General features: G+C 52.3%; 2 protein-coding genes across 2 annotated transcripts in view; both read right to left on the minus strand.

Annotated features, from left to right (window-relative positions):
• Positions 1-7,248: 7,248 nt before the first annotated feature.
• Positions 7,249-9,159, minus strand: LOC128933461 (mitochondrial uncoupling protein 3-like). Its single transcript, XM_054270456.1, has 6 exons — positions 8,841-9,159; positions 8,518-8,728; positions 8,135-8,332; positions 7,879-7,980; positions 7,615-7,795; positions 7,249-7,466 (listed from the first exon to the last, which is right to left on the minus strand). The coding sequence occupies exons 1-6, from the start codon at positions 8,964-8,966 to the stop codon at positions 7,361-7,363; spliced, it is 924 nt and encodes a 307-aa protein (XP_054126431.1). The 5' UTR covers positions 8,967-9,159; the 3' UTR covers positions 7,249-7,360.
• Positions 9,160-10,688: 1,529 nt separating this feature from the next.
• The window catches only part of C2CD3 (C2 domain containing 3 centriole elongation regulator), a 36,942-nt gene continuing 35,398 nt past the window's right edge, over positions 10,689-12,232 (minus strand). Inside the window, 2 exon segments of the mRNA XM_054270457.1 lie at positions 10,689-11,163; positions 11,166-11,367. Coding sequence (XP_054126432.1) covers positions 11,081-11,163; positions 11,166-11,367 — 285 coding nt within the window. The 3' untranslated portion in view covers positions 10,689-11,080.

Below are 12,232 nucleotides of genomic sequence, written 5' to 3' on the forward strand. Positions count from 1 at the left end.
ATCTTTAATCCTAAAATTTTTACTCATAACTACTATTTTTAAAAACATTACATGAAAATGTATTAAGTAACATCCACCAATTACAATTTAAACTACAATGAAACTCTAACTCTACCAAAATAAAATAATTAACAACAATCCCAAATATTTGCTATATCAAAAATAAATTTCAAATAGTTTTAACTTAACAATTTAACTTTATCAATATAACAACTAAACCTATTTTTAACTATTATGTAGCCTTCCACTAATTTTAAATTTATCAACTGTTACAAACTCTAAAATAATATGCAATATTTTAATACTTAATAATTATATAATTACACATGTGTTACTAGTTATATCTATAGTCTCTAAATAATTCCTAATTATTATTTTTCTTTACTACATACATTATTTTACTCTAATATTTCTTCATACTTATAAGAAAAAATTATTATTACTTATATAATTACCTTACAAATCTCTATAATTTTATAAAACAAAACTTATCAACACTTTATTTCTCATATCAAAACAAAGTTTACTTACTTACATCTCAGCAAGTACAAAAACCCAGGTAAGTTCCAATAAAAACATAAACCCACATCACACAAAAAACACACTGCCCACTCCACCAATAAAAATCCAATGTAAATACAAATGTAAATTACACAAAGATTCCAAGTTACACCTAACATGTTGTATTACACCCACAATAAACTAGAAATTTTAAGTTTCTTTATAAATATAAAAATCAAGACTATTATGAAGTTCTTATTAAATAGTAACTTCAAAATATGAAATTCAATCAAATGTTATACTTCTACTCTATTTAGTTTATTTACTTTTAAATATACAACTTTACCAATTAACCAATCTAAAACAACCATTTAAGTAAATTTAACTAAAGTTCCAGGTTTAAATACTTTGTATTTATCTATCACTACTCAAAAAAATCCATTCTTTACTTACCTAATCAATATACCAATTATAAATAATCCATATAATGAAAAAGTACATTACTAACTCTTAATATAAAAATAATTACCAATACAAAACATCAAAAATAATTTATCCAACAATACTAATCAAAATATAAAAATATTTTTAAACCTTGAAACTTAACACAACACATCACTTTTTATGCCACCTATTACTTCAACAACACTAAAACGATTAAATAAATTAAAATATTATCTAAATAAGCAATCTAACACTACATCCTTTACATGAAACAACTTTTTAACAGATATCAAACGTATTAAACATGCAGTTTGACAAAAGAAAACAACAATAATTTTTCTTTTATTAACACACAAACATAAGTATAAAAAAATTAATGAAATACATTCTATAAATGTATCTAATAACTCAAAATCTATTTTTAGAAATATACAACTTTTAAAAAATACAAAAAAATAAGAATAAATAATAAAACCTAACTAAACAATTTAATAAATAGAATTTAACACTATAATTAACAAATATAACAAAATTTTATATGTTAAATACCTTTTAATTATTATAGTGCTACTGCTAATAATAATAACACCTTATTTACATTAATATACACAACCAATACTTAACAAATCTATTAATAAAAATTTCTTAATACAGAGAGAGAGGGGAGATGTGGGAATAGGAAAACCAGAAACTTCCAGAGACACCAAATGATTTGATCTGCAGTCTGGGAAGAAGCTTGGATTGATGTAAAAATACAATACACAGGCATGAACAGAAAAATAATACATAAAATAATTGTTCGTATGGTTGTAAGTAAGAGCATGCCTTAAGTGAGTGAGGAACTGTGAAGGTGAGGTGGTGAAGGGTTGATAATGTGAGGGTGGGATTGTATGCAGTAAACTAAGAGTTTAGAATTATAACAGAAGCATCTGTGTGCAAGTCAGACAGAAGCCTATTGAGCAAAAGTGTGCACAGTGCAGCAGAATTAAGTAAAGGTCATAGGTTAGAAAAGCAAAATAAACCCTGTGGCAGCTGTCTGTGGGTTAGAAAGTTATCAATTGCCTTGTAATGAAGAAACTCTTGAACTGTAGCAAACTACTTACTCTTGTAAAGTCTCCTGGCTTCTGAGGCTGATGTTCATCTGAGCAATAAATCCTTCTTACCCCAGAGCCAGGGCACTGGGGCTGGTGTTTGTGTGAGCAATAAACCCTTCTCACCCAGAGCCAGTGCCATCCCCTGGTTGCTGACAATGGTGGCTCTGGGCAGGGCTGTGTCACAGACACCTTTTAGGAAAAATCCTTTCCTTAGGATTTTCCTCCTGAGAAGCTGAGAGGCCTCAGGAACAAAATGCAAACATTGATTATCTGCTGCTGTGGAATGCAACAGGAGCATCTGTGATTGGTCTCATGTAGTTGTTTCTAATTAATGGCCAGTCACACTCAGCTGGCTCACACTCTCTGTGCCAGCCACAAGCCTTTGTTATCATTCCTTCTTTTTCTACTCTTAGCTGGCCTGCTGATTAAATCCTTTCTTCTATTCTTTTAGTATAGATTTAATGTAATATATACCATAAAATAACAAACCAGCCCTGTGACCCATGGGTCAGAGCCTGGTCCCTTCCCTCCCCCTGGGCCCTGTGAGCAGTGCCAGGGCTGGGCTGGCAGCAATGGCATCCCCAGGCAGTGAATGCAGCAGGGAGGACAAGAGGAGCCCTGTGTGCCTCTGACTCACCCCACAGCAGGGCAGGGCCTGAGCCCTCCAGGCAGAGCCCTGTGCTGGGGCCTCTTGGCTGTGGCTGCTGGAACACCAAAGGGTTTGGCAAAGGTGGCAGGAGCTTGGGGATTTTTGCTGGCCTGAAAGAGAGGAGGAAAAGAAAATTAATTCCACTGTGGAAGTCAAAGGATCCAGTTTCCACACTTGTGCTCTGATGGCTCACTGTGGGGTTTTATCCATGAGAGGTGACACCAATTCAAACATAAAAGTGCCCTTTTCCAGCATTTCTGTTCCTAACCATTTCAGACATTAAAAGGAAGCTCATTTTTCTTATTGCATTCTTTGCCTCATTTTAACAGAACCATTTTTATCTCACATCTCACTTGTCACTCCTTTAGCACTGGGCTTTGTACAAAGGGCTGGTGCCTCACAAGCAATCCCAAAGAGAAACCCCTCCAAAGCTGCCAGGGGAAGGGTCCAAGGCACTCCAGAGCACAGCCAGCTGTTCCTGCCCTGCCAGGCCACGCAGTCCTGTCCCATCCAGCGGGGCTGGGCAGGCCAGGCAGGGGCTGCCCTTCCTCCTGGGAGCACAGAGAGACAGCCTGGGCAGCACCTGGGAACAACAGGGCAAAGGCAAAGTGAAAATGTTTGCTGTCAGAAAATGAGTGTCTGCAATCAGAACTTCTGGACAAATCCAGTAACAGCACTTTGATATGATAAATATGGGCCTGCCCATCCTGCCAGCCCAGGTGAAAGCAGGAAGGAGAGCTACAGGAACAGCAGGAAGGCAGAGTCCCTTACTTGGATGGATTTCCCAAAGTCTCTTCTGCACTGTACACTCTGTGCTCTTTAAAAGAATGGATTGCTGCTACAAAAATGATATTTTATCAGCCACAGCCAGGGCAAGGTGAGCTACAGCTGCAGGGCCAGGTGTGGGGGAGAGCTGGAGAAGTGAAGAACAGGCAATCTTGTCAAAAATAAATCTTGTTTAGATTCAGCAGTGCTGGGAACAAGGCAAACACGCTGTCCTGGAGGCACCAAGGACACAATGGGCCTGCTTTGGCTGTTGTCCTGTGCCCCCAGGCTTTGGCCTCACCCCTCTCCAGAGGAGCAGGGAATTCCTGCAGGGTCAGGGGACTCTGCTCCCACTCCAGGGATGTGCCCAGGAAAGGAGGGAGCTGTTACAGTGACTGAGCAGTGAGGAGCTGTGCCACTGCTGCTGGGGCTGGAAATCCTCACTCAGGATGGCACACTGGATGTGCCAGGAAGCACATGCGCTCACCTGTGCCCATTTCTGTGATGTGTCAGTCAGAAATCATGGAACCAGCACCTTGCTCCTCACTGCACCACTTAGAAATACATTAAAAACAGAAAAAACCCAAACAAACCAACCAAACAACAACCACAAAAGAGAGGGCTCAGTGCAGCATCATCTCAATGTTCTGCTCAGGGATGGACAGACAGAAGGAGGAAAGCTGTTCTTCCAGTGCTGCCAGTTCTGGCCCAAGCAGTCTGGAACAGCCAAAATTGCCTCACCTGCAGCTTCCCTCCTTGTCCTGATGCTGAGGGACAGGGGCACCACAGAGCCCAGGCTGGCAGCACTCACACCCTGCTAGCACAGACACCTCCATGTTCCATCTCTGGCCCAACAAACCCAGGATGTTTCTGCTTTCCTGCCAGACTTGGCAAATGGCACTGACATTGATGCAGGCACAGACACCCTGTGTGGCTCTGGGGTCAGAGCCCCTTGGGCACAAGAACCCCAGAGAAGGTTGGAAGGAATCTGTTAAATCTTCCTCACACAAAGCTCCAGTTTATCAGATTGTGCTCCTTTCTGACCCAGACATGGGGCAACTGAGAGGCATTTTAAAAACTTGGATTCCATGTTCAGTCTCATGTGAAGGGTGAGACAATACAGATGTTAGAATTCACCATCACAATCAGCAGCCAACCATTTCCTAATTCCAATACACTGTGTTTCTTGGCCTATCAGTTTTTGTCACACCATGCTGTAAATGCCTTAAAGCCAATTATCTAAAATTACCCCTTGTGAATCTTATTACAATGCATCTTTCATAGTTCGATTTCTCTCAGGTATCCAGTCTTATTTACAAAGTCATCCTTTACAACTTGTTTCCAGCTCCAGTTCTCTCTCAGCAATGTCTGTCCTATTCCGTGGCATTTCTAAGTCAGCATTTCTTACCTCAGAATTTCCATACAGATCCACACTATGTGAGCCTTCTGTCAGACTCTGGAAATTTCCTGCACATCCATTTCCCTCCCAGAGCTGTTCCCTGCCCAGCCCAGGGGCTGTGGGTGCGGCTGCAGGGCACAGGGGCTGGAGGAGCCCTGCAGTGTGACATTAAACCAGCAGAGCAATTGCCAAGGGCAAAGAGATCCATCCTCACCTGCTCTGATGGCTGAATCCCCGGGGCTCATCCTCGGGTGTCCCTGCTCCAGGGAGGAGGGCCTGGGCTCACACGCTGCCCTGGCAGCACAACAGAAAGGGTTAATGGAGCTTTTGGGCACGTTCTGTGCCCAGAGGGGTTTGGCACAGGCACGGGAAGCTCTCACACACAGATTATCCCGAGCCAGAGCCCTCCGGGGCACCCTGGAGCCAGAGAGCAGGAACAGACCCAGCTGCAGCACTGATCCTGCTCCTGCTTTCCCAGAGGGGCAGGGACAGCATTCCCTCCCGGCCCCGAGAGCCCCAAGGACAGTCACTTATTGGGGTGGCACTGGGGCTGCCACTTTGCTGCCACTCCTGCCCTAGAGCCAGCCGGCTTCTGTGGGAGCAGGAGTTATTTGTGCAGGTCGGAGGCTGCACATCCCTAGAGCATTCCCTTAGGGACACAAAGCTTCCCACGTGCCTTTTGCAGTCCAGTTTGTAATTTAAGTGCATTTCCAGAGAGTTTCAATGGGAATGAGGTGCCCTGGTGCCAGCCCAGCATCAGATATGGGGCATGAGGAGACTCACCAGACACATTCCCTGCAGACTGTCCCCTCCCAGCACTCCAGCTGCAGCATTCGCATTTCTCACCGAGTTCTCTTTCCGGGATTCCCAGCAGGAAACTGGTGGCCGCTTCCAGATGCCAATCCCCAAGGCAGCGCTGCTCCTCTCCCCCCCGAACCCCCCCTGCCTCCATCCTTTCCTCCTTTTATAACCACGGCTCCTCCCAGGATTCCAAGGGAGGCTCCCAGGTGCTTCCGAGACCCAAATCATTCCAGGTGTTTCAGGAATTAACAGAAATAGGCTCGTCCCTTTTGGGGTAACAAATTATCTGTTTCCCCATTTCCCCTTCTGTCTCCTGTTCCCTAAGGCAAAACATCCGGATCAGGTGGGGGCCAGGGGTAAAATGTCACGTCCAAACCCAAACCAAAGTTGTTTTTCCGTCGGTTTCCCTCAGGACTGTTCAGTTTCCCCGCTGTTCCTCGGCCACAGGAGCAGCTTCTCTCTGGGACCCGTGGGGTGGCACAGGGACCCCCGTCCCGCTGCCTGCCGAGAGCGGAGCCCATCCCATCGAACCGCAGCCGGAGCGCGGCGCGGGTTTCGCTCCATGGACCGCGATCGCAGCGAGCCGCGAGTGCCGGCACAAACCCGTCCCGCCCGGCAGCGGCTCCGGCAGCAGCGCCACGGCACACACGGCCCTGGGGGTGCCGCCCCGCCCGGGGTTTGGCCCCTGGCACCCCTGTCCCCTCCGGGGGCACCCGAGGGCACCGTCCCCTGCCCGAGCCGGGGAATTGTCCCGATCCCGGCACAGGGACGGGGCGGAGAGAGCGACCCCGCGTTCTGCAGGCGGGCACGGGGCCGGGCACGGAACCGCAGCCCGGCCGCCTTGTCCCGGGACAGCAGCTGTCCTTGGCCATTCCTGCTGCTCCCGGGGGTAAAACCCGCCTGGGGAATTGCTTCTGATCACAGCCAGCAGGTGTCTGACGGGAGTCTCTGAAATAGAGCTGAGCGTCTGTGACAAATGAGGGTGCTAAAGATGGAGTGACAGCAGAGGGAACCTTGTTCCTGCCAGTGACCCATGGGGAGAAAGCAATTCCCAGCGGTTTATGCTTGGGAAACAGGGAAAGGGAATTCTGTGTCCTCTCCTGCTCAGGATACACATCTTCACTGTCCTATAACGGGACCATTTGAGGCTTTAGAGAGATTGCCGTGGGTCAAGGACCTGCTGCCTCGGCAGGGCAGAAGGTGGAGCTGCTCTTGGTGATTGTGACAATGACCCGAATAATCAGAGATCAGTGGGAAGTTGTTCAGTGCACCGGCAGTGACAGAGAATGTGCTGGACTTGTGTCACACGTAGAGCTGGACAATGGCCCTGAACACCCCAAAAAGGCAAAGAAACCCTGAGCCACGCTGTGATCACACCCCACAGGGGCGATTTATTGGAAGCGCCAGTGAGGAACAACGGGAATTCCCTGGCCCTCAGCTTGGTCCCGCCTGCCCACAGCACCGCCCTCGGGAAGCGCTGCTCTTCCCGGCTGCAAAGCCAACAAACATTTTTTCCTCCGTCCCTTACAACTCTTCTCTGAAAGCCTCTGTTCTCCCGCGCTTCTCCTTCTACAGCATCCTCCTCCTCCTCGCGTCCCTCCCCGGGCCCGTGGCTCCGCTGCTCCCCGGCGCTCCGGCAATGAATAGAATGGATGCGATTAATGTAATCGATGTGAGCCTCGCCGGGCGGCCCGGGGCGCCGGGGGCTCAGGCCAGCGCCGGCCGTGCCAGCACCATCAGGCGCTGCAGCTGCTCGTAGGACACGAACATCACCACGTTCCAGGAGCCCAGCCGCAGGAAGGACGGGACGAAGCTGTGCCGGCACAAGCGGGGCTCAGGGGACGTGCGGGGCCATCCCCAGAGCGGGGATCCCCCAAATCCTGCCCGCGGGTCGGGGTGTTGGGGGCTCCGTGCCGCGGCCCGGGCGGTGACCGCAGCCGGTCCGCAGGAGCTGAACTCACCCCTTGTAGAGGCCGGCGGGGCCGTCCTGCATGAGCAGGGCCAGCAGGCAGCTCAGGGCATTGCGGTACTGCCCGGGGCTGGCGTTCATGTACCGCGTCTTCACCACGTCCACCGGCGACGCCACCACCGTGGCACAGAACCCGGCGCCGAAGGCGGCCACGAAGTGGCACGGGACGTTGTCTGGGGGTGGGCAGAGCCGGGGCTCGGACGCTGCAGGGACAGGGGTGGCGCCCGGCCGTGTCCCCTCCCTGTGCCGTGCTCACCTGTCATGAGCTGCGCCCGCAGCAGCGCGTCCTTGAGCAGGTCGTAGGTGACGAGCTCGCCGCAGTTGATGATGGCGTTGCGGGCGATGTTGGGCAGCGTCCCTGGGGGAAGGAGGGTGGTGGCGTTGGGATCGCTGCTCACAGCCCCGACTGGAGCATCCTGGGCAGGTGCCCCAGCCCTGCTGCCCCCGTCCTTCTGCCCTTCCTCATAGTCACTACCACCCCTTTCCCAGGCCCATCCCTTGCCCAGGCGCACCTCTCCAGAGCCCGCGCACGCCCTCCTCCCTGGCGATGGTGCGGTAGGCGTCCACGGTGCCGCTGTAGCGCCGGGGGCTGTCCCACTGGGCCCCGCTGGCCTGGAACCTCACTTTGACTACGTCGGTGGGCTGGGCGCAGGCCACGGCCACGGCGCCCGTGGTGCAGCCGGCCAGGAGCCGCGTAGCCATGCTTGTGTCTGCAGAGGACGGGTATTGGGACACCCAGCCCCACAGGGACACCCAGCCCCACAGGGAACCCGGCGTGAGCGGCCTGTGGTGCCGCACAGGGGCATCTCAGGGCGCTGTGCCCCCGGGGTGAGTTCCTCTCTGGAAAGGGCAGTGCCTCAGGAAGGGGGCGCACAGGGAATTCCGGGACACTCACTCTCAGCGCCCTTGGGGGTGTAGAGCTGCTTCACGGAGTCGTAGAGGCCGATGCGGATGGAGGCGAAGCTCATCTGGCGCTGCAGCCCGGCTGCCAGCCCGCTGTAGAGGCTGCGCGCTCCCTCCGTCCTCACCATGGTGCTCAGCGTGCCCAGAACGCCCCGGTACTCCACCGAGCCGACCGTGCGGGGGATCCTCACCTCGCCCTGGATCTGTGGGTGCCCACTGTGTCACCCCACCCTCTGCTCCCCGCCAGGTGTGCCCAGCTCCGGGTGGGGCAGTCCCAGGTCAGGTCGCTCCCTCTGCCCGGGGTTTGGATCGTACCTGCAGGCGCACCTTGGCGGTGTCCAGGGGGAAGGTGCACAGGTCGGCGATGCAGCCCGCCATCCCCGCGCTCACGAACTTCACGGTGGCCGACGGGGGCACCTCGGGGGGCTTCAGACCCACCATGGTGGCACAGGGGCTGGAAGGAGAGGAGGGTTTGTGGGGGAGCCGGCGGGGTGCGTCAGGACAGGGCTTCACGTGGCTGTCCTATTCGGCGACCGAGGTGACGATGATGTGCCGTGGTGCCTCTTGGTGCCTTTGGTCAGTCCTAAAATCCATATCCTGCCCTGTCTGCTCCCTTCTACCGCAGGGAAACTGAGGCACGGGGCTTGCTCAGCAATGCCCACCCTTCCCTATCCCACCCCAGCCACACAGGCGATGCTGGGTGAGATCATCTCCCCTCGAGTGACCTGCCCGAGCCACGTCCCTCCGTGCCCTCACCGTGGGGACCTCGGTGTTCCAGCTCCTGCCTTGCACAGGCAGTGCCTGAGAGCCGGCCCCTGGCCCCACCCTTATATAGCACCCAGGGCATTCCAGCAGCCAGGATCGGGTGACAGGAAAACAGTGTCCCCCCGGTGGCATTTCACTTGATGGCACTGGGTCACCTGGCACCCAGTGAGGTGGCTGCCTCATGCCGGGGCTCAGGCATGGGGAGGGGGGCCCTGCCCAGACCCCCTGCATTGCACTGGGGAGGAATGTCGGTTTTTACCCTGAAACACTCGGGAAGGACGAGATGCAGAAAACCCTCACCCCAAAGCTTACCAAGTGGTTTGGGGGCAGCGCAGCACTGAGCTCTCTGTGCAGGGCAGGCTGGATCCCTTTGCCCAACACAAACCATGAACCTCAATCCATCCCAGAGAGCTGCTGAGGTCCCAGCAGGATTGCCCCTGTATGGTGGAACGTGTTCCCAAGCTCCCGTGGAGCTGGGGCTGGGTGAGCACCTTGGGGTGAAATACACCACCAAACCCATGGCACCCTCAGAGCGTGGCTGGGCACTGGGGCTGGGCTCAGGACAGGAGGCTGGAGGCCAAGGTGGAGTGAGAAAAGGCCCCTTTCCCTCCTTTTTTAAAAACTCTGTGAGTTTAACCCTTGGTGCTCGTTAGCCCCACATGCAGAAGGGTCCCTCAGGATGTGCTCTGAGCCTCCACACTCACACCTGAGCTCACCGTGCACCTGGAGCCACCTTTGCCCCATCCCTCAGGGCAAAGCTGCCTGGCACCAACACCCCTCTCCAGCTGGCTCCTGCCTTGTTTTCCTGCCTGGCTCCAGGGCTGACCCAAAGCTGAAAGGAAAACGTGTTTACCTCATGCCCGAGAAACAGCTCGGGGTCAGTGCTGTGACCTCCTCTGTGGCAGCCAGCCCAGCCCAGCTGGCAGCCCGCCCGAGGCTTTTTTGGGATGCCACCAGGAGAAAGCAGCCTGCACGTCACTCCTGTCCTTCCAGGGGACGCTGGGTGCCTTTGCTTTCCATCCCCACCAGCAAGGGCAGGGGAAGGGGCCACAAGCACAGGGCAAGCTGTGCCAGCAGTGACTGACGCGTTCAGGGTGTCCCTGAGGAAAACAATGCTGCAGAAGTGGGAGAAAAAAGGGAATGCTGATCCTTTGGCTGCTGAAATCCTGAATTCCAGGCGTGGCTTGAAAAGCAGCTCAGATTGGAAGCGACCTGGCCCCCATGGGGCTGTGCTGCAGGGTGACACTCGACTCCTTGGCAAAGCCCTGCTCTTTCCATGTGCTCCTGGCCACCCCAGCTTCCAGCAGCATTTCTCTGACCTGGAGCTCATGTGGGAGAGACTCCTGTCTACTGTTGAGGAAAGGTTCCTGCCCTGCCATAGGGACACTTTGCACAGGCTGACAAGAAAATGGGAATTTTATTGAAACAAACACTGGAGAGAGCAGTACAAAAATAACTGAGCTCTGCCGGCATCAAAGTCTGTTCTCTGAAAGGTGTACAAAAATAATTTAAATATAAATATAAAAGTCTCATTTTTCTAGTCACCCTCTTTTGTACACCCACCAGATTTTATGTGCCCTTGGTCTGTGTTCACACAAGCACTTTGGGCACCTGAGGAAACAGAGAATTGTGCTGCTCACCAACTATTTTTGAAAGGGCTATTTCACAGGAATAAATCCTAAAACTGGGCTAGTTGGAGAGCAGATAACAGGTCATGGGTTACCCACAGGGGTGTGTCTCACTGGGGACCTGCCCCTACAGGACACAGCTCCCTGTGGGTGCCACAGGCTTTAAGCCCTTCTAAACAGGGGACTCCAATTAACCAACCAATGAGGCAAACTAAAAGGAGAGCCTGAAGGCTGTGGCCTCCACTCCCCTTCCCTGGGGGGCTCTGCCTCTGCCCGTGCCTGGTGAGGAAGCTGTGCTGTGCAGGGTCTCTGGGCAGCACTATTCCTTCGTGGAGAGCTGAGCAGAGAAGATCCTGGCGATCCTCTTGGCCTCCTCCTGCGAGAGCTGCGGGCTGGGCCTGGGCCGAGCCGCTCTCCGGTAGGGGATCCCTGCAGGCACCGCTCCACTGCTGCCCTGGGGAGAGAGGCACCAGGGTCAGAGCTCTGCCTTCAGCCGTGGCAAACCACAGGGCTGGGCAGAGGGTGGCAAGGTGGATACACAGAAAAACCACCCCAAGGAGAAAGAGAATGATCTGAACCCAGAACGGGGCTCTGGTGTGTGACCTTGTGAGTGCCCACCCCTGGCCAAAGCCTCCCCGCACAAAGCCAAAGGAATGGCAGTGCTGTAGTCACTGGGACCTGACTGCATTTTGGCTTTCCATTATTGTTTTACTTTATCATTTCCAGAACTCTGAAGACCAAATCTTACAGAGGAGAGGCAATGCTCTGTCAACAACAAATCCTAAGCCTGCTGACAGGACAAGGTAGGGAAGGGGTTTAAACTAAAAGAGGAGAGATGTAGATATTGGGAAGAAATTCTTCCCTATGAGGGTGATGAAGCCCTGGCACAGGGTGCCCAGAGAAGCTTTGGCTGCCCCTGGATCCCTAGAAGTGCCCAAAGTCAGGTTGGATGGGGCTTGGAGCACCTGGATGCCATGGCAAGGGATGGGGCTGGATCAGCTTTAAGGTCCCTCCCAGCCCAAACCACCACTGTGATTCCATGATAGATGGATGGGCCAGGCTCAGGTGCCTGCAGGGACCCCAAGGCAGCAGCCCAGGAGAGGAAAAGCCCTGGCTTAACCAGTGCCATCTCCTCTGTGCCCTGCCAGCAGCCTGGCTGTGTCCCTGATGCTCCAGCAGCACCAGAAAGTGAGTAATTTCAGCACACAAAAAACCACAATTCCCCCCAGCTAGTTTAGAGCTGGGCTGTGCCTGTGGAGCACTGAGCAAAGCAATCCTGCTCCAGGAGCCTTTAAGGGAGGAAGTTGGGGGGCC

Source organism: Melozone crissalis, unplaced genomic scaffold (genome assembly GCF_028551555.1).
Source record: "Melozone crissalis strain CALT ecotype California unplaced genomic scaffold, PUWL_Pcris_2 ptg000009l_1, whole genome shotgun sequence".
Taxonomy (NCBI): Eukaryota; Metazoa; Chordata; class Aves; order Passeriformes; family Passerellidae; genus Melozone; species Melozone crissalis.